The sequence below is a fragment of the Tyto alba genome, unplaced genomic scaffold (genome assembly GCF_018691265.1).
Source record: "Tyto alba isolate M040663 unplaced genomic scaffold, T.alba_DEE_v4.0 Super-Scaffold_2, whole genome shotgun sequence".
NCBI classification, from domain to species: Eukaryota; Metazoa; Chordata; class Aves; order Strigiformes; family Tytonidae; genus Tyto; species Tyto alba.
The window spans coordinates 3,792,927-3,813,798 of NW_024881282.1; the positions used below are offsets into that span (position 1 = coordinate 3,792,927).

The 20,872-nt window shown below is 40.6% G+C and overlaps 1 protein-coding gene across 2 annotated transcripts in view; it reads right to left on the reverse strand.

Moving 5' to 3' along the window:
- Positions 1-253: 253 nt before the first annotated feature.
- The window catches only part of GUCY2F (guanylate cyclase 2F, retinal), a 49,840-nt gene continuing 29,221 nt past the window's right edge, over positions 254-20,872 (reverse strand). The window contains exons 16-20 of one of the 2 annotated variants that reach the window (XM_032990982.2): positions 20,088-20,186; positions 17,359-17,453; positions 16,255-16,340; positions 7,722-7,813; positions 4,564-4,676 (exon numbers count right to left, since the gene is read on the reverse strand). In XM_032990982.2, coding sequence (XP_032846873.2) covers positions 7,729-7,813; positions 16,255-16,340; positions 17,359-17,453; positions 20,088-20,186 — 365 coding nt within the window. In that variant the 3' untranslated portion in view covers positions 4,564-4,676; positions 7,722-7,728. Of the gene's footprint in view, positions 4,677-7,721; positions 7,814-16,254; positions 16,341-17,358; positions 17,454-20,087; positions 20,187-20,872 lie in introns of both variants that reach the window. The other variant, XM_032990981.2, reaches the window with a different exon arrangement.

The following is a 20,872-nucleotide window of genomic DNA, read 5'->3' on the forward strand; positions in this document are numbered from 1 at the left end:
TCCTTTCAACTGTCTGGACACCCATCCACATTGTGGCTGCTCCATAACTTCCTTGGGTTCTTCTGCATCTCCTCATACCTCCTCTGCCTGACTGTCCTGTTGCTGGCTTGCATATTTTGAGGCCTGCCTCTAAATTATTAAATAATTGAGTGAATATGTGAACAGGGATCTCCAGAGGTGCCTTATCGGCACAGAGAACTGAAAAGTAAGCTGAGAGGTAAGCTGAAGGTAAATATACAAACAAGAACAAGACTTTCAGGTGGAGGGATAGGTCTCCAAGGATATTTATTGGCATTTGGTTTTAATTCACTGTTAAAAATACTGTATGAAATATGAACTATATTCAGACAGTGTATATTGTGCATAAATATATCTTCTACAGCTCTCAGCGGGTTTGCACGATTACATTAAAAATCTCCCTATAACGTTAGTTGTTAAACCTCCAGCAATCACATGGTAGGTTCTTGTTGATAGTGGTTTCTAGAGTGTGTGCTTCACTATCCAAGAAATCCACCAAGTGACTTGTCCGCAGTCACCTGAGAAGTCTGATGTGGAGCTACAAAATTTACATTTGCTGCTTCCAGCCCCCATCTTCTTCATTACAACATCCAAACACTAGCTTTAGGAGCAAAATAACAAGAAAAGATCCTGATACAATAATCACAGTTAGTATGGGAAGAAATCTCATGAGTAAACCTAAACCTGTCTAAACAGAACAATGCCAGGAAAATATAAATATATTTTATGGCTTTCTAACAGTAGAGGTTATCACACTCAGGGATGAGTCCTTGGCCTCTTCCTGTTGAAGTTAAGAGGCAAAAAATACCACTGGCTTCAAAGAGAATTAAGAATTATCCTGGGATTACTAAAGTCATCAGTGATTAGAACTTTGCTTCTCTGCTACCCTTTCCCACAGATTTACTATTTTATTTTTTTTAATAAATTCAAAGAATGTTGTTTATTTTAGAAGACTACAGGCTGAAGAAAGAATCCAAAAACTGTGCAGAAGGGCAGATTAAAATCCTCTTGTTTAAATCATCTTCAGCTGGAAAATTCAATTTTTGGCTACCCAGCATTTTCTTAAAATTATCTTTTCTTGGACTAACAAAAACACACACTCAAAAGATTATTTCTTAGTGGGTAAGCATGAAATAAAAAAACAGGTACCCCAAAATTGAAATTTATATGTATCTGAACCTATGTGTAGATTTTGGGAAGGAGAATATATGCATAGTGGTAGATTGAAGAGGTGTGTTGTTTGTTGGGTTGTTTTTTTGTTTTGGGGTTGTTTTTTTTTTTTTGTATGCATGCATTTACATATGTTTAATTTGATATATAGCAGAAATAGAAGGTCTCTGTCCCTCCTGTTCACTGCCAGATTACCAGCTAAATGGATTGATGGGAAGGTTTTCAGGGGGTAATTCGCTTCACAGATTGTGTTTTCTGTTCATATGTATCTTCCTTTATATCCATTTTGCTTGTGTGCTGGGAAAAACAAGTGTTTCAGAGAGGGTTAGCACATCTAGGCAAGCCAAATAGCAGAGTTTCCAGACTGAGGGAAAAGGTCGGGGAGTCCAGCACCTCCTCTGAACCAATGGTGATATCTGTGTGGGAGTGAAGCTCATCCAACTTGACTTTATTCACCTGTGAAGTAGGTTTCTCCACCTGAGCTGATCAGTGCAGCTCCTGTTAGTCGACGGCGAACACTTTTAGGGCATGGTTCATCCATCTGAATGCAGGTAATCTGGGATGGGATTCACTTTGGGTTTAAGACACCCAACTTTAAAGGCATATCTCATAAAACATACCTGTCTGGTATTATTTCAGATTTTAGGGTCTGCTGCCTGGCCTCCAGCTGCCATTGCAAAAGGGTCTGATCCTGTATCTTCTTTAGCAGCTTTGACTGGATGTTGTAGGTACTCTATGGCATCTTAAATGGCATTAAGCACCTGTGTTTCAGCAGCTGAATTGTATCACAGGTATCTCCATTTGTGTATCTCTGCATGCACCAGGCTCCCGTTGTTTGAATGGAGACCTTGCCAGTAGTCAGTGAAGTTTAGGGGTGACTGCTAGCCAGATGTAGGCACCCATTTTAGGCACAGCTGAGTCATTAGGTTCCTTGGACTTTTTGACTTGATCTCCATTAACTGTAGTGGGAGCTGAGACACCCGGCACACACAGAAGTTTCTACATGTAGGAGATTAAGAAACACTCCTGGGAAGTGCCTGTTTCCCTTCTCTGACTGTTAGGGGACCAGTCTGGGTGACTGTCTCAGACTGCAACTTATAGGGCTAGATTTAGCCAGATGATTCTCCTTTTGCACATCGTTGTAGGTATTTCTCTTCATTTGGAGGCCAGCCTTGATTCCACATAGGCCTTTTCAAGCAAAATCCATTGATGTAACTCTCACTTGCATGGAAATATGACACCGAGAGCAGAGGAAGAGCTTTTCTGTCCTCCATAGGGAGGATGTGCTTTCTGCCTGCCACAACTTGCAATTCCCTTTAGCCAAGACGTAAGGCCAGGTTGGTTGAAACCACACGAGTATGCAACAGAACAGCACTGATCAGTGTTTTTAACATGGGAAAATAATGGGAAAATAATGAATTATGCAGAAATTGTTTGATTTTAAACTCACATTTGCACAGACCAATCCAGACAATGTCCCTCCCTGGAACTGTATACTGAGGTATATTGTGTCAGAATTGCCTGGCCCATGTTTCTTCTATAGGACTTTATTCTTAAATGAATTTGCAAACAGACAGTGAGCACAGTGCAGAAGGTGAAAGCGTTCCTAAGCCCTCTTTGACAGCTCAAGTGTCGTATGAGCCTTTTGACAGATATCTTTCCAGGGCCAACTTCTCCCACCTGGAATATCAACTCTCACCACTAAATAGGTAAAAGCTTCTTTCACAAAACCAGGTGCCACAGAGTAAAATCTCATTATTAAAGATCATTAACAAATTTCCCTTCCATTTTCACTTTTCAGATGTTTATACTCCAAACAACTCTTACTTTGACAGAAGATGTGTTTTATACTTGCTACAGTGAATTTGTTGTGAAAATACTATCTTCCTTAGCTTTGTGGAGTCTGGATTTCCTCGTTTCATAAAGATATTTGTAATGACCAGAGAAGGTTTGTCAAGTGGTTGTTGACTTATTTATCATCTGAATGATAAAAACCTGATCTGGTTGCTCTGATGAGAAGAGTTCAAACTTAGCTTGAGAAAGGTCTCCATGTTTTCAGTGAGCACCTTCCGGTGGTAATATTGATTAAATTACCATATCTGCAGTTCTTTTCAGCCCTGCAGAAGCAAAAACAACAATTCCCAGAAGTGTGTTAGAAGCCAGATGTTGAACAAGAGTAAAAAACCTGGAGGAAGTAGTGGCCAGCAACAAAATTATTTGGCCTAGATGAAGTGTGCTCCAAGAGAAATGCCTACAGGCCAAATGCTAGTCCTTTGCAGAAAGGTATTTTTACTCACTGGGAGGTTTACTTTGAAGACAGCTGCCTTTGAGGCCACTTGGAGATTGAGAAGGAAAAAGAGTGATGTGTTTTAGGCTTTGCACTGCTGAAGTGATGTACTGCCCCACTTTTGCAGGAAAAAAAATTTATATCTTATTATTATTACTCAGCTAAAGGAACTGCAGGATGTCATTCTCTGCATCTCCATTCTACAATATCTTGGCATTCTGTTTTCATCCTGCTTTGGGATGAAAATCATAAAATGTTTTAGATATGCTATATATGTGTGTGTATAAAGTGAAACAAAATGTTCTTCCAGTTTAGATCTGGAATTGTGAAGATGACATATTTTGACATTTTGAGCAGAATCACATTTTGGCATTTAGAAACAAATATTGATTCATACCAAACTGTTTCATTTCAAAACTGTCATTTCAGTTTGAAAATATCATTAAAATGGCATTTTCAGCTGAAATGTCAATTTAAAATAAAATGTTTCAGCTTAAATTGACGTACATTGAGGAACAAAACAATTTGATTCAAAATTTCCTCTTGTGGGGAGTAAAAAATATTTTTTGTTGCTGTCAAAAACATTTTATTCTGAATCGCACTAATTTTCATGAAACCTGAGTTTCCTACAACAACAACAATTATATTTAACGCAAAACAGTTAAACCACTTTAGCACTTGGCATTATTGATAAAATCCAGGCCCAGGTGCAGCTGGACATGTTTGTGCTGCCATGCAGACCTACCTAAAATATCCTTTGGGCTCATCCTTGTGACAGATGCTGATGCAAAGCTGGTGTTACCATCATTATCACCATTACTTTTCTCCCCTGTGGACCCCTGTCAAAAACACACATACAGCTCTGAGCTGGTGCCCAATTTCACAAGAAATGATGGTCAGGATTAAAGTGCCTGCTCAAGTTCACCCTCTGCAAGATCTAAGAGGCTTCCTCAATTATATTGCTTTGGGCTGGAAGGGAATTAAATGGAAGGTGTGAGCTCCTCTGCTGGGTTGGCTTCAAGGTGTCCATCCCGATCTTACTAGTTCTTTACTGTGTTCTTCTCAGATTTCATCCTCTTCAATACTTATTCCATCCTCCTTCATGTTCGCCAGCTCTTTAAAGGTTGCTTTTGTCAGTGTCCTCTTTGTGTCCTTCAGGACAGATTTGATTTTCTTGGTCAGTACATCTGGAGAGTTGTGGCTGTAAAACAGAGAAGAGAGGAGTTAGCAACCTGGCTCACTAAGGAATAGCCTTTAGTTTTGCATCATTTTGTGTCAGACAAACCAGAAACATTAGACTTTCTCAAAGCCATCAAAAATCATCAGGCAAGGAGGGTTGTTGGTAGAGAACTGTAGGGATGTGGTCGTCCCAGTAGACCATGCAACTGCTGGAGCTGTTGCATGGGTTAATGAGATACATAGAGCTTAAATCCAAACATATCCACTTTACAAATGTAAATTACATTTACATAAAACAACCAAAGGGCTTCAGCTGCTCCTGAAAAACATTCCAAACTGTGCATCACAAGTCTCATAAAGCCCTTAGCTGGTAATAAAGGATACTCCTGTTAATCAGCTGAGCTTCTCTGGGTTTGAGATGATTCACTGCCACCGATGAGAAATATGAAGGTCCAGATGCTCTGACAGCCCCATGATCTCACCAAGCCCAGCCAGGATGGGCAGAGAACCAGAAAACCCTGACATCCATTTCAGATCCAGGTTTGGTTTTGCTGCCTTAGCTTGGTACTGTTCCTGACGGAATAAGCTCTGCTGAGTACCAGGACTTAAGAGTTGGCTGAGAGACTACATCTAGATCCAGACTCTTGTGACAGAGCTGAAGAGGATCATTTGTTATGATGCTCCAAGTGTCCATGATGTCCAGGTTCTACCATCTGTTGGTGGGCACAGATTTGTTATAACAGTGGGCATTTCAGAGACAAAACAAACATCAATGACTTGTAGAAGGCCAGAAGCTGACTAAATGGTACGGCTTTAGGTAGGTCTCAACTCTGCAGCTGTCCTGTCCTACATAAAGTATCGTATGAAATCGAATTTACTGTGTATAAGAGAAGAAAGTATCATTCCAGCTGTTGAAAACCAAAAAGAACAAAATGTTAACCCATACTAATAACGCCATGGTGACTGTATTGAAATTAAAAATAAATAGTTGGGAAATTGTTGTGTATGCACATAGATATATGGTTTTAAATTGTACATGCCATTGCTGTGTACAATGAACAAGTAATTACCTTAGAACAGAAATATATATAAAACTGACTACAGGAAGTCAAGATCCTGTAGCTATAAGACAAAGGATAATGGTCTTAAACTAAAAGAGGGTAGACTCAGACTATATATAAGGAAGAAATTTTTTATGATGAGGGTGATGAAACAGTGGCACAAGTTGTCCAGAAAGGTGGTAGACGCCCCATCTCTGGAAACATTCAAGGTCAGATTGGATAGGGCTTTGAGCAACCTGATTTGCTTGAAGTTGTCCCTGCTCATTGCAGGGGGGTTGGAACTAGATGACTTTTAAAGGTCCCTTTCAACCCAAACCATTATGTGATTCTATAATTCTGTGTTTCTACTCCAAGAGTGTAAGATGTGAGGTCTTGAAAGGACAGGAATTAATATTATTAGGCCCAAGGACTATTCATACTAATGACTAATTAATAATATGGAATTGTTAAGCTAATGAAACTGCCCTTAATGACAGCACAGGATGATCTGTCTTTAAAGTATCTACTAGATATCTAGAAAGTATATAAATATACTTTAAAGTAGATGTAAGACTATAGCAAAGTCAACTAATAGCACTGGCATCAGAACTAGGTATGCAGGGTTGGCTGCTGTGACACCCTGTACTGTAACACTAAATATCTAATGATTTTTGTTATCATTCAAGGGAATTTTATTTTATTAATTGACCTAAGATTCTGCAGATGGTGTTTGACAGTCTGGTTACCTGTGCCTGAGGACAGGCTATTAAATCTGGATGCAACAAGAGAAGAGCCAGGGCTTCCAAACTCAGCACACATCACATTCCCTTCACTCTCACATTCAGTGGGAGACCAAGGGCAGACAAGGACAACCAAGCACAAAAACCAGGAAAGAGATCTAAAGGCAAATTGCTGAATCTTAAGAAATCACCCAAATAGATCAACCCAATGCAATTTAAGATTCACTGGAGGATCCACCCTGAAAATTAATTAATTGAATTTCATGAGGAAGAGCTGATGTCCTTGTCAAATATGAACCTAAAAGTTTTGCAACCACTAAGGAAACAAGGAAAATATTATTTTTTTTATTTTATTTTTAGGCCTTTCTGGTGTTGGATGAAGAAGATATGCCTTCCAATGTGTTGATGGGAAACGTCCTTGTATACCAAGAAAGAAGTAGTAGCTGACACAGAGTAGAAGAAAAGGGGAGGAGAAGAAAGATGTGATGGGGAAAAAATAAAAATGAGTGGTTTTTTTCTAAGAAAGTGGAAATTAAGTAAAAGCTAGTTCAGAGGCACAGAGCAGAAACATTATTGCTACTGTCAGAGAAATTACTTTAAAAACCAACCATACAGCATTTTCACAGGACATCAGTTCCTCTATTGCATGTGTGGGTGTGCATACTTATATGCCAGCCTTGCCCTGGTAGCACCTATTTGATCAGGCACCTCAGGTCATGCTGTCATACTCCATGTAACTTCTGAATTCCAGCCAAATCATCCTAAATCTGTATTTATTTCTCATACCAGTATATACCATAATGATGAATAACAAAGTTGCATCCTGCTTCATGTCATGAGATATGGAATTGCACTAGGTAGAAGATATACTTTACAGGAAAGCAAAAGTAGGCAATTTGGACCCTTCTAGGCTTGAACTCTAGCTTTACCTCTGTGTTTACCATGGACTGGGCTCTTCCTGGCACAGAGCACATCGACATCCAGTGGACTGATAATACACTGCGGGTAAACACAGTAATGCTGTATGTCTTTCAGGAATGAATGCGATAACAGGTCATAAATTTGCTAGGAAATCATCCAGTAAGGCTACTACTACCTTTATACATCTTTGCTGCTGTTCCAAGCACCTTTTGAATAAGACACTTTAAAAGAATAATACATATTTTTGACCAAAAAAAAAAAAAAAAAAAAAGCAGCATGACACTAAAACCAGCAAAGTGCAGACAAATAACACATAAGAAGCCACTAAATAGCAGAGCTACATTGGGATTGTCCTACAGCTACTACCTCAGATCTAGGCTCTTTTGCCAAGGAGTTTTTCAGCTTTCCTCCTTTTGAACTCTGCAATTTCTTCCGAGGGTAACCCATGAGCTCTACACCTGCAGTGAACATGTAGGCCATTAGAGAAAGAAGCAGTTCAGTTTCATCTACAATAAAGAACAGACTGTAATGGAGACCAAGTGAAAGGTAAGTGTCTTCTGGTGCAAAAAAAGGAACACAAATATTGGGCCTGGTTCTGATTGTATTTATTCCCTTCTTGTATCACTTCAGCTTGACTTATTGCAAAGGGTGAAGTTAACTAATTTAATTTTAAGTGTCCCTAAGTGCCTGGTCTGAGACAGGCATCTTTTGTAGTCTGTATAGCCAGGCACATCCAGAGAACTCTTGGAATATCTTAGACATTTCTCTCAGTATGAGATGAATGACTTCGTTGATTGAGGAGCACAAACTATATATCTATCATGGCTGTATCCAGAATCTATTAGACAAGATGAATCCTGTGAGAATTATTCCATTATTCCTCTGATCTTCCCCCTCATTCATCAAAGGGAAGAGCATAACAAAACTGCTGTGAAGATCTTGCCTTCAGTTAATTCAGCTCCTGTCTCAGTGCCTTTTGATCTTCCATGGGTGTTGCTTTCAGAAACTCTCATCTCTCAAAGCCATGGTCACATTTCCAAATGGAAATCCTATTTAGCTGTCCCTAGAGACAGTCAGTTTTCCCTGAGAGCTTAGCACAAATTTAACAGATTTTCCCAAGGGAGATGAGAGTCAAGTTTTAGCTCTTTTGCCAATTATGTCCTACAAATGGAAACACCTAACCAAGCTATCCTTCCATGCCTTACCTAAATCCTCAGCTCTGGGAACATGTTTCTTTTTTATGGAAACATTGATGCCTGTTTATGAAACCTCTCTTGAGTGCTGGAGCCTTTAGGGCTGAGTCCCAAGGACAGAGAAGCCAGGAGGATATAATCCCAATGAGCTGAATGAGGGATGGCTTTTTCTGGGAATCTACAACTCAGGTAGGATTCATCACCCTGAAAATTATCTATCTGCAACAGAGATATCTCCACATGAGCCAAATATCTTGGGGTCTCTTCTGAGCTGTTGGAGGGAAGCAGGCACTGCTAGACCACAGCAGGGGTTTATCCCAAAGTAGATGTCCTCTGTGGGTCAGAAGAGCTGCACCTAGAAGTGCCTGTTTCTCTTCATTGACTCTAAAAGATGTGTAAGATTACCAGCTCAGATAAAGGTGTTTATGCTAGAATTAAGTAACTTTTAATAAGATTAAATCCTATCAGTTGGAGAGGGAAGAGGAATATTTTATTTCCAACCCCTTTGTGCAAGCAGTAGTAAAATGCAGCCACACATGGATAAGCATGAGGGTCTTGATCTTTGAGTCCACCCAGGAGAACTTCATCCAGAGGAGCAGAGGAGGTTGCTGCCTGTTTCTGCACAATAGTGCAACAGGTTGTGACCCACAGAAGGTGAAGACCTGACCAGAATATTTGAGGATCAAGCACAGTATCAGATTGCCCGAGCTTCACCTTTAAGCACTGCTTAGACAAATATCAAATAACCCTTTGCTAACGACTTGATCTTCATCCACAGCACAATAACAAGAAAGATTCAATGCAAACAGCACTGACACATATCCTGAACTCACTAATGTCTGAGCAACCAGAGAGGGCTGATCCATCCCAACCTCTCGCAAAACACCTCTGTCTGAAGTCAGTTGTTATTTTTCCAAGGTCCTTTTTTCTCACGACCTTGTTTCAAAAGCCAGCAGGAGAAAATCTGTAAGGTCCTGCACCCCAGCTCCTTGGGCAGTTAAGGAATTTGTCTTCTATTTTCTGCATGTGGTGTGCTACAATATATTTTTCTGAGTATTGGAAACACAAGCTCCTGGCTTGAACCTTAGGCAGCCAGTACAACTTCTAGTTCCCAGTTTCAGGGTGAAAGTCTCAGATCCATAGACAGAGCATATTTATGACTTGGCAACTCTATACCCTTGGTGAGAATGACTGCAACTCATAGTGCCTCGAAACCTGGGTCATACAGATGCAGACACAGTCTTCTCTGCCCTCATTTCTCTTTCTCTTATCCCCACTTAGCATAAACCCATATGCTGCAGCAATGCATACCCTATTGCAAGGTTCAGTTATCCTGGGCACCCCATTACACCTCAGCTCTGTGGTCCTGCTCCAACCAGCCTGGAGCCTTTTCATTGACTGCTTCCCACACACCTTTGTCTTTAAATCAGTCAGGATTGTCTTTGGGGCTACTTGTTTCTGAGGTGGTTTATTTTATTTTAACTCACATTTAATCATACTCCAGTTTTTCTTACTCTAATGGCTGGTAGCTTTGTAGAAGCAGTTGGCTGGGGAGCAGAGGAGGCTAAAAGAAGCTCTGAGATGTTTTCTCCTTGGTTCTCTTCCCTCTTATCCCTCAGCACTGTTCATAAATGAGCTGCTATGTAACAAGAAAGCCTGTTTAGATGGCACAGACAGCAGTGTACCCTGATCGAATAGACATCTCACTTGGTCAACCTGCACAGCAGGTGCAACACCATAAAAATGTTCTTAGACTCAAGCTGAGTCCTGTTCAGACAGCTCAGGTCACTTGTCACTGGGCTTCCCTCCGCTTCGCTTTTCAAGGGAAATATGGGCAGATCCAGAAACACCCTCAGATGAACTGCAGCCAGTGCCTACCCTAGACAGCATCTCCTGCTGTCGAGGTGCTGATTGCTGCTTTCTGTCCCTCTGCAAAAACATCCTTCAGAGGGACCTTCACCTCCCACTTCACCTCCAAGCCTGTCTGAGGGAGACAGAAGAAACTACAGGGCACATCCAGGCACATCTGGGCACACCTCAGCCATGCCCAAGACTATGCCTGCAAGATAGAATACGATTCACAAAGCCAGCCAGGTCCTGAGAACAGTTTCAGAACTACCTTTCCCTAAGTCTGTAGAAATATCCAAGGGACAACAGGTAGCGCACTGAATCATGTCTTCCAGCCAAACAATGCCACTACTTGACTTTGCTTCCTTTCTGAACACTGCATTTAGGGTTTCTTGCTATCAGCAGTAATTTTCTAACCTAATATTCCAGCTAATTCTTCCAGAAACCTCAGCTTGCTCAAAAAGATCTTGTTTAAATATATCAGCTGGAGTAACCACATTCCAAGTCAGACAGCCTTGTTCAAAGGGAGATGAGTCACTGGGTTTTGTTCCCTTCCTCCCCTCAATCATATTTCATAGAAAAATAAATCTTTTTTCTCACCTCCATTATGCCATAGCCATGGACAGAATATTTATTTTTATTCATTTTGCCGTTGTGTTAGGGGCTCAGAAATCATTTGAAAAGAAAGCATTGATTGTAAAGCAAAAAGCGTCTGTCCTGACTTTGGGTGATAAAGCCTATGAGCCAGAGGATGCTTTGGTTTCCCCAAATAACTCTTGTTATATATTATATAAAGTTTATTTATAAAATGTGATGCTGTTGTATAATTCCAGCTATGTAAGAACAACAGAAGTTTTTCAGTGCTGTTTGCTCCACAAGCTCTTTTATTTCTGATTTAAAAGTGCATTGGGTAAAAAACTTCAAATAGCCTGAATGGAAATCCTTTTGCTTATCCACCCTGAGAGACACATCAACAGCAACAGCAACACTAGAGACCCTCTATTGATCATTTCCCATCCTTCCAGGGTGCCTCAACATAGACAAGGCAATGACACCTTTGTATTGGGTAGAAGAAGCCATGTTGTCCTAATGGGTGTCTGTTTCCTGGCTCGTAAAAAGTTGTTTCTCATCTGGTGTTGGGAGATGAATTCTTTGAGTACCCTTCACTGCTTCTCACTTATTTCATATTTAAACAAGGATATTGGTGCTTTCTCTAGGGTTGATCCTCATGTATGTGAGGGCAGGAGAGCCCAAAAACTTCCTCCAACCCTGGTTGCATCTTCAGTTATTGATGATTTCTCACGTTAGGTTGTACTTGTCATTGTGGATGGTGATGGGTTAGATGCTCTATTGGTCCTTGTGGACATAAGACCTACTGCATGATTTCATACAAGAGAAGGGATCTGGGTTTAATGATAAAAATCCAAAACTCATATGTTCTTTTCCTGGGCACTGAATTCATGGTTAAAAGCCCTTGAGATGTCACATGAGCAGTATCTTTCTTTGATGAATTGTATTCCTTTTTTTTTTATTATTATTTTTCCAGTTAACTTTCCATAGCTAATTTTAAAAATAGTGTTAGAAATGGAAAATTTCTAGATAAAACTACCTCCTGTGTTAGAGGACTCCTGCTGATTGAGAGCACTGTATTCAGTACCAGAGCACAGGATTTCTGAAACAGGATGGTAAAAGTTGGAAAGTCAGAAGACTAAGTATGTCACTCATCTCCCTGGAACTGCAAATGAATAGGATCCTGGCTCTTGGTTGTTTTTGGGTTGGGGTTTTTTTTTTTTTTGGTTGCTTGGTTGTTTGGGTTTTTTTTTTGTTTTGTTTTGTTTTTGTTTTTGATTTTCTGAATTTCATTAGCTATTGTATTTTTCCTAGTGCTAGATATTTTTTCAGTGTTATGGCAAATGCATCTGTGGTTTAGTCCAGGTCAGATTTGTGTATGCTAGATTTGTATAACCTCATATCTTTTTTGCTGTTTTGAACAAGAGGAGTGCTCCACCAGTACTAACAAGGTGCTGCCTGTCTCAGAGCATCACAGGATGCCAACTTCCAATATGCCACATTTATAAACTAACAATTTTGTGCTTTTTCCATAGCTGCTCTTCAGCCCTAAAATTAGACTCCTGGTGTATGCTCAAGGAAAACCTCACAGCCTTCCTTTAAATCTATCTGAGAGTGAAATTTAAAAAAAAAAAAAAAAAAAAATCTGTGTTACAAGTAGACTGCGGCTTGACAGCTCAGCATGATTATTTTTGCTATTTCATCATCTTGTCACACATTCGCTATGTCCACCCTAATCTGAATTATTTCATGTCACAGGCTTTTGTGGAAAAGTGGGTTTTTTTTTGCCTTCTGTGGTTATTGCACAATGCAGCCCCAACCCACAAGATCCTGAGATGCAGCAATACAAATCCTAACAAGCTGCAAGGAAGGAGAAATAATATTAATCACAAGGCAAACATCTGCCAGGGAAGGTGTAGAAATTTGCCTTGGAGCAAGGAAAGGACTAAGGAGCCTATTGAACTGCCTGTCCTGTTCTATGTGATACAAAGTTAACCTAAAGCTCCCCTGTAAAGCAGGTAAAACTGAGATTTGATCAGACACAGAAAGAAGGAAGTTATCCTTCAAAAAGGAAAATTCTTTGGGGCAGGAGCCAGCACTGCAATCTGGATATTAAACTTGCACTTTCCCTGTGTCCTGGGATTATTACTGAACCTCCACCCTATCCCATAAAAAGTGCATGTTGAAGGGTTTCTTGATTGATTTCCAGTATGCTTCTTCTGAAGACAGATACACAGACCCTCAGCAACTTCACATAACGGTAATTTTAAAAATAACCTTTTCTTCTGTGCACGGTTGGAAGAAAGTAGGGGTGGTAAAAAGCATATTAGGTCTTTTAATTGAACTACCTTTCTTCTTAATTAAAATGTTTTGTATCCTGTGTGAGCCATGTCACTCACAGCACCTGGGTTTTAAGAGTAAAGTACATTTATCTCAATGTCCTTACATAACTGTCAATGTATGCAAGCCTAGTGCAGACAATGGAAATCAATGAGAACATTCCAAACTAATGCCTCCAGTAAGCCTGTAATTGGGATTAAACAAAGATGTTGATGGCTATCAATTAAATTCAGATTATGTAGGTGCAACAATTATTCCTTTGTTAGTCATTTGGCGGTGTCTTGAGATTTACTACGAAACAATCAGATATATTCTCTCAGAAATTTCAGCAATTTCATTGGAAACGAGTGAGCAAGCATCTGCATGATGCTCAGTTGCCTGCTAGGCTTAAACCACTACACTTTCACATTCCTTCATCCACTGTATGATGATCTATGAGGACAGAAAAACTGCAAAAGAACACTGAGGATCAGGGCCTTAGGGCAAGAGCAGAAGATCACCTCCCTCTCTGCAGTGCTACTGGTGGATTCTTCTGAGGTTACATAAGGATGCTCAAGATGCCTTGATCTAGGTATGGGAAAATTTTTTGTCTCCTCCTATTGTCCCCCTGGACTTGATGTATCTTCTGTCATTTACAATCCATGTTTAGAAAAAGCTCAGGACTGCATAAGTCTGACTTTGGCATATATGACCAGAGGACAGGCTCTTTGAGGATAATGGGAGGAACCTCAACAGTCAACAGAGGCCTAACATGTGACTTCTAGATGATAAAATAAGGATGAGAAGAACCTACTCTTAAAGAAGAAGTCTTGGTGCTTCTTTGGTTGCATGGTAAGCCAACCCACCTTGCTAATCTGGCAAAGTTCCTCCAAGTTTCATATTTCCCATGAATAATGCATCATTGGTATCAACACACATTACTCAATAGCTCATTTCCATCAAGTATTAACAATATTGCAATTAACAATGCACCTGGGAAAACATAATCCAGGAGTGCAGCACAGGCTGGGATCTACCTAGCTGGGGACCAGCTCTGTGAAAAGGGACCTGGAGGGCCTGGGGAACAAGCTCAATATGAGTGAACAGTGTGCTGCAGTGGCAAAGAAAGCCCATGGGGTGCTGGGTTGCATCAACAAGGGCAGCACCATCAGAGATAAAGAAGTCATTATCCCACTCTACTCAGGGCTTGTCAGGCCACACCTGGAATACTGTGTACAGTTTTGGTCCCCGCTATACAAAAAAGCTGTGGAGAGGCTGGAGAGGACCCAGAGGAGGCCACAAAGTTGTTCAAGGGACTGGGAAGCCTGCCATGTGAGGAATGGCTAGAGATTTAGGTTTGTTCTGCCTTGAGAAGAGAAGGCTTAGGGGAAACCTTATCACTGTGTTCCAGTATTTAAAGGGTGGCAACAAAGATGGAGACTCCCTTTTTACAAAGAGTCACATGGAAGAGACAAGGGGTAATAGGTACAAGTTACTCCTGGGGACATTCCAATTGGACACGAGAGGAAAATTTTTCACAATGAGAACAATCAGCCACTGAAACAATCTCCCCAGGGAAGTGGTGAGTTCCCCAACATTGGACACTTTTAAGGTTCAGCTGGACAGGGTGCTGGGACATATTCTCTTGACCATGCTTTTGCCAAGAAAGTTTGGACCAGATGATCCTTAACGTCCCTTCCAACCTGGTATTCTATGATTCTATCAATAAAATGTCTCCAAGCCTAAGAAATACTGTCTCTCAAAAATTATTTTCCAGCAACCTTCTATCTTCAACCCTGATTGACACCCAAATAACTTATAAGCTATGGCCCAAAATACTGTTAATTCCATGCTACTCCAAGAAAGCTCTGGGAGGGCTCTGAGCACATCGACTGCCCTGTATGCAACTGCTCAATAATAGTTAACTATTATCTGCAAAGAGAGATAAAAGCCATCTTAATTTTACTAAGAGGAAGTAAGGCAAAATTTAGAACAAGATTGCTCAGGAGAAGTCAGAGTCAAAATAAAAACAGACCCTGTTTGCTGTCAGGCATCTATCTCTGAGCTAATGACTGTAGGACCTCTTTACAGTCAACAAAACAGGCACCTTTCAAGGGTAATTCATCTTCTAATACAGACGTCCAAGCAGGCCAGTCAAATCAGACCCCTGAGCATGTATTTCTCTTTGTTGACTATAAAGGGAGTCAAGGTTGACTGGCTTTAATGTGGGTGACTACGCTGTTCTTGTCAAGCAAATCCTACTCCTGGTTTTATGTCCTGACCACAACATCCTTTCCAGGCATACAGCATATGACAGCCAAACAGGGAGTACTTGTTTGCGAAGTCAGGCATTGCAAAGTTAAAGAATGGCTTAATGAATTTCAAGTGCTCAATCTTTGCTCATTGCTGCTGGTATGGAGGCAACATCATTAAGTCTTTAATTATCTAACGGTGCCATATTTTTACAACACAAAGTCTCCTTATTGGTCTGTTCAAATGAGCAGTGCTACAGGGAAGAAACATGTTTATGTGGTGAATGAGGCTGGTGTTTTCTTCAGGAGTTTGATGGAAGAAGAGAAAAATCTGAGTGTCACCCATACGCTAATGACACCAGAGTTATGAAAGTGTCCCTACCTGTGTGTCTCCCATATGCACACAAAGTAGGAAGGAGACTCAGGAAGGAAAACCCTGGTGCTCCACCTCCAAGGGACTATGGGGGGGGGGGGGGGGGGGGGGGGGGGGTGGAAGCAGCAAGTTTCCTGGCCACTTTCTGGTAACTGTGATTAAAGAGAGGCATTAAAGAAACCACAGCACTTCTGAGTCCCAGACTATGCCTGAAAATGTAAGTGATCTAAGGAAAATGATGTAGACTTTGCAAACAGATACCATGGAAAGACAGATATTCAATCTGTGAACTCCAGCAAGGACTTTTTAATGAATGTACTGAACAGAGATGAAGTCACACTTACCCTGGCTTTATTTCAGGAGGTTTAGGTAAGGGCTTCAGAAAGCCCCTTTTCCCAACTAGCCAATATGTGTCTTCTACTCCTTTACCCTAAAATAAAAACAAAAATCCAGATAAAGTGCAGTTTTCTGACCACCTTCTGCTCAATACGTAACTTCCTCACTGGGTTTCTGAGGGATTCATATATACCCAGAGACAGAGCATGGCTGGAAATCTTGGGCTCTCCTTCACCATGGTTCAGGGATGATCTGAATTTCACTATCCTAAAGAAGAGCCCTTGTTCAAATTGTCATCTACAAATGACCCTCATTGATCTGGGTCATTGAAACTACACAGCTTAACAGAAATGAGAAATTACAGGGTCTCTAATCATTTTATGTGTCAGTACTAACATCATTAATTTAGAGATTTTACAACAGTTGCTGGGCTGAGTATCAGTATAATAACTTCCTCTCCCACCACTGATGATAGAGCTTTTAAGGTGAGATGCATCTGGTGAAATATAGGCATCTGCATCAGAGTCAATCACCTTTGACTGGAGAAGTAGAGGAAAAAAGGCACTTCTAGGGTGACATTCATCTTCATATAAACTGGACACTGAAAGTAAGTCAGGTTAAGAATTTCCTAAAGTGCCAATTTATCTTTAATAACTATGTGAAGGTTTCTTTCCATTGTAATAATTACCTTGGACCTCCACTTGCAGACATATGAACTTGGGTGACATAATTCCACTTCTCATGAAAGATTGTTGAGGGACATGGGGCCATATTCAGACTTCTTTTGGTGTTTAAGGCAAGAAAACATCCTACTTCTTTCTATCGACCAAGTAAGGGAAGAAGTGATGTTTTGAATTATTTAGTGTTGTCTTGTTTGGACACTGTGAAAAGTATCAGTGTCTGTCAAGGGTGGACCAAACAGACATCTAAATAAATAGTTAGATACATCCCATACAATTGATTGTTCCATCCTGTGGTCCTTCAGGAATTACCTCATGTACTGAAACAACTGATGGGGACAATTTGGGAAGGATCTAAAAGAAAGGCGGTGAATAAATGTGAGACAAGAAAATTCCCCTGTGAAGCATTTCACACAGCCATGGCCTTCTTACCTTCAGTTCTGTTTTTCCCCTAGGTACAATTTCATAGCCTTCATTTAGACTTCGAAGTGTATTCACTGTACTTTGGCTGACATGAATTCTGTAAGCTGGGAACAGAAAGCAAAACAGCTGGATCACTATACTGTACACACATTGCAAAATCCCTACTGCTTCATAATGTCAAGGGAAAATGCTCCAAAGCATGCAGGTCTGCAGCTGGTGTAAATGTGTGGTGCTCCTTTACAGAGAGTTTGATGGTGATGGATGGATCTTTCCAGGTAGGGCTATAACAAGCACAGGGTGAGATGAGATCTACAATAAGGACTTCCTGGAGAAGGATACCAAATACACTAAGTATAGAAATACAGCTCTTAAGAAAGGTAGTAAGTGGTTTTTCAGCAACATTATCAGTTGGAATCAAAAATACCATTTTTATCTATTTCCACAGCATAACTAGGGAGCAAGAAAGAAAAAAATAACTAACTGTCCTGCTCCAGACACCTAATGTGATTTGAAAGTTGGGATGAAGAGCAGAGAGATGGAGTTTGCAAGAGGACATAATGAAAATGTGGCTGAGATCAACCTGGGTTTTTCAGTAATTGATTCCATCCAGAGCTACCATTAACAGACTGTGAACAAAAAGGGCAAAGATGGAGATTGGTCTCTTCTCCCAAGTAACAAGCAATAAGACGAAATGAAATGGCCTCAAGTTACACCAGGGGAGGTTTAGATTGAATATTAGGAAAAATTTCTTCACCAGAAGGGTTGTCAAGCATTGGAATAGGCTGCCCAAGGAAGGGGTTGAGTCACCACCCCTGGAGGTATTTAAAAGACATGTAGATGTGGTGTTTAGATACATGGTTTATTGGTGGACTTGACAGTGTTAGGTTAACGGTTGGACTCAATCTTAAAGTTCTTTTCCAACCTAAATGATTCTATGACTCTATGACTCTAATTCCCATCTGTTTTACAGCTGTTGCTGGAACTCACTGAAATTTGTTGTTCTTCTGGTGTGAAGAAGCCAGGTGATGTTTCTGAAACATTTTCCTCAAATTTTAGTTTTCTTTGTTGTTGTTTTTGTTGGGATATTATGTCAAATGTGTCAATCATATTCCCTTCCCCCTTGAAGGATGAGGGATGAACCAATTTGGTTTTTTTTTTTTTCAGAATAATCAGAAAGAAGAATATTATTTCAAACATGCAGAGCAAGACCACACAGCTGTGAGATACATTTCCTGAGACATTAGCCTACAATATTCCTATTACTGTGTATCTATATACATTTCTATTAACGTATAACGATGCTCTTGTATCTGCAGTGCTTCTGCTGTCTCCAGTCTCAGTGGGACCTTGAACTTCCAAGGGTCTAAACCTTGACATTCTTCAAATATCTGTCTTGCCATTAGAAGTCTTCTATCAAAGTATTTCCTCCTTTCCACTGTTTTCCAAATGCAATGCATGACTCTTAAAATAAGCCAGCCACAATCACAAGAAAGGTAATTTTCCTTAATTAATGATTAGCCTAATTGTTAGTCTTAATTAGACTAATCAAGATCACTGGAGCTAGAAATGTGAGGATTGTATGAAATAATGGAAAACTTCCAATGTGGCATATATACCGCAACATATTTCTAGCCTGGCAAGAGCTCAAAATTTTAATATTACATAGCACAAGCTTCATGTAGCTTGTAAACTAGCCATAATGGGTAATTTCTTAGAGCGGTCAAAAATTTCAAAAGGGAGTTCAGAGATCAAGGTTTAAAATGTATGAGATGTTGCCTTTGGAAACTAATTTGAACTGACAGCCTGAACATCAAAAGCAAATTCATAACACAGCCAGGGCTCTGACACTGATGTCCCTAGTTGTCCACTGTGTCATCCACAGTTCAGCCACTATAGTTTGCATATCTGTGACTTAGATAAGGACAACAAACAGCAGATCTGAGTACACATATGACTGAAAAGCACGTATATGTTTCTTCCCCACCAGCTCCTTTTACATGTCTAGAAGTCTCCAGCCATGGGACAATAAGAACCAGCTGAAAGATGATACAGTCTTGTCTGCTGCAGCTATTCACTCTGTGCATGTAGACTGTGCTGTTATAACTGGAAGCCTCAGGTAAACAAAGGCAAGACATTGAGGGAAAAATAGCATGAACATCAACCCACCAAGAAAAATGTCAAGAAAACCCTAAGAGGAAGGAAAGCTTAAGGATTTTGTTAGGACTTGCCAACACTTGTTCATGGAGTTGTTATTGTTGATAAATGAAGCCATCACAAATGATGCCCTTCATGTTGCAGGACATCGTTGGATGTGGTCTGCTTTTCTCTCTGTCCAGCATGTTGGAAGCAGTGCCCTCATATGCTTCAACCCTTGCACTGTACTAGTCATGACAGGTAAGTGCATTCATTTTACTGTGCAAGAACAGGAATTAAGGGTTCTCAGCACTGAAAGCAAGATCCAACCCATGTAGGAGAAATCTAGGGCAAGATTCATGTTGATTTTGGTTGATGGGATCCAAATCAGAGAACTGTAGCTAGAAGGCGGTGTTTTAAAGGCTGATCTACGATGGCAAAGCTGATGCCCTCCCCTTCAGGTTGCTTTGAATTTTGCTGCTTGACTTGCCCTTTTCTTCAGAGCTGATTCAGTTGCAATGCTTATAGCTAAAGACGCTCATTTTGCCATCTCTCTTGAGAAGTTTGTTCAGCCACCCACCCCAGGGACTGTCCCAAATACTCACGCAGGCCTGTGGACTCCATTCGTGATGCTGTGTTCACTGTGTCTCCGAAGAGGCAGTACCGTGGCATGGTAAGCCCCACCACGCCCGCCACGCAAGGCCCTGAAAGATACATCTTCTGTATAACCCAAATGGTACTGCACAAATCAAGGGGCTCACTGACAAACAGATCTCATCTTCTCCTCTGATATTCAAAAACCACTTGGGAACACAGGAGAAGGTTTTTTTAAAGATCTCATTGGCCTTGATGCTTGCTACAAGCAACCAAAAATTAAGCATTGCTCTGGATTGCACATTAGTGTTTTATGCCTGAGAAAGATCTTGTGTGGTAGGACCTCAGTTCACCATCATCTGGGAGAAATTTGTTCAGAGTTCACTGAAGCTCAAGGACTGCTGCAGTCTCATTTTAAAAAGACCTCCTTTTCCATCTGAGAAAATTAAAGTTCAGATCCTGTGACATGCCTTGTGTCCCAGTGAAACAGGATTGAAAATCAGCCTTGGAAGCCTGGGGATGTTGGCAGCACGCTGGACCACCCTGTGTCCCCTCCTTGGAAAGGAAGACATCATTAGCTCGCCTGTCTAGCCAAAAAATGTTTATTTTTCCTCTTTCTCATTCTTTAGATGAGATCCACACCCTTCCAAAGTAACTCACAAAGAACTGGTGCCAAGTTCTCAGGGAGAGGTATATGTGCAGGATTCACATGAGCGTGCACACACACAGATAAAATGTGTGACAGCCAAACAGCACAGACAATTGTCATCTGGGGTACTTGGCTTAGTTAATGTTT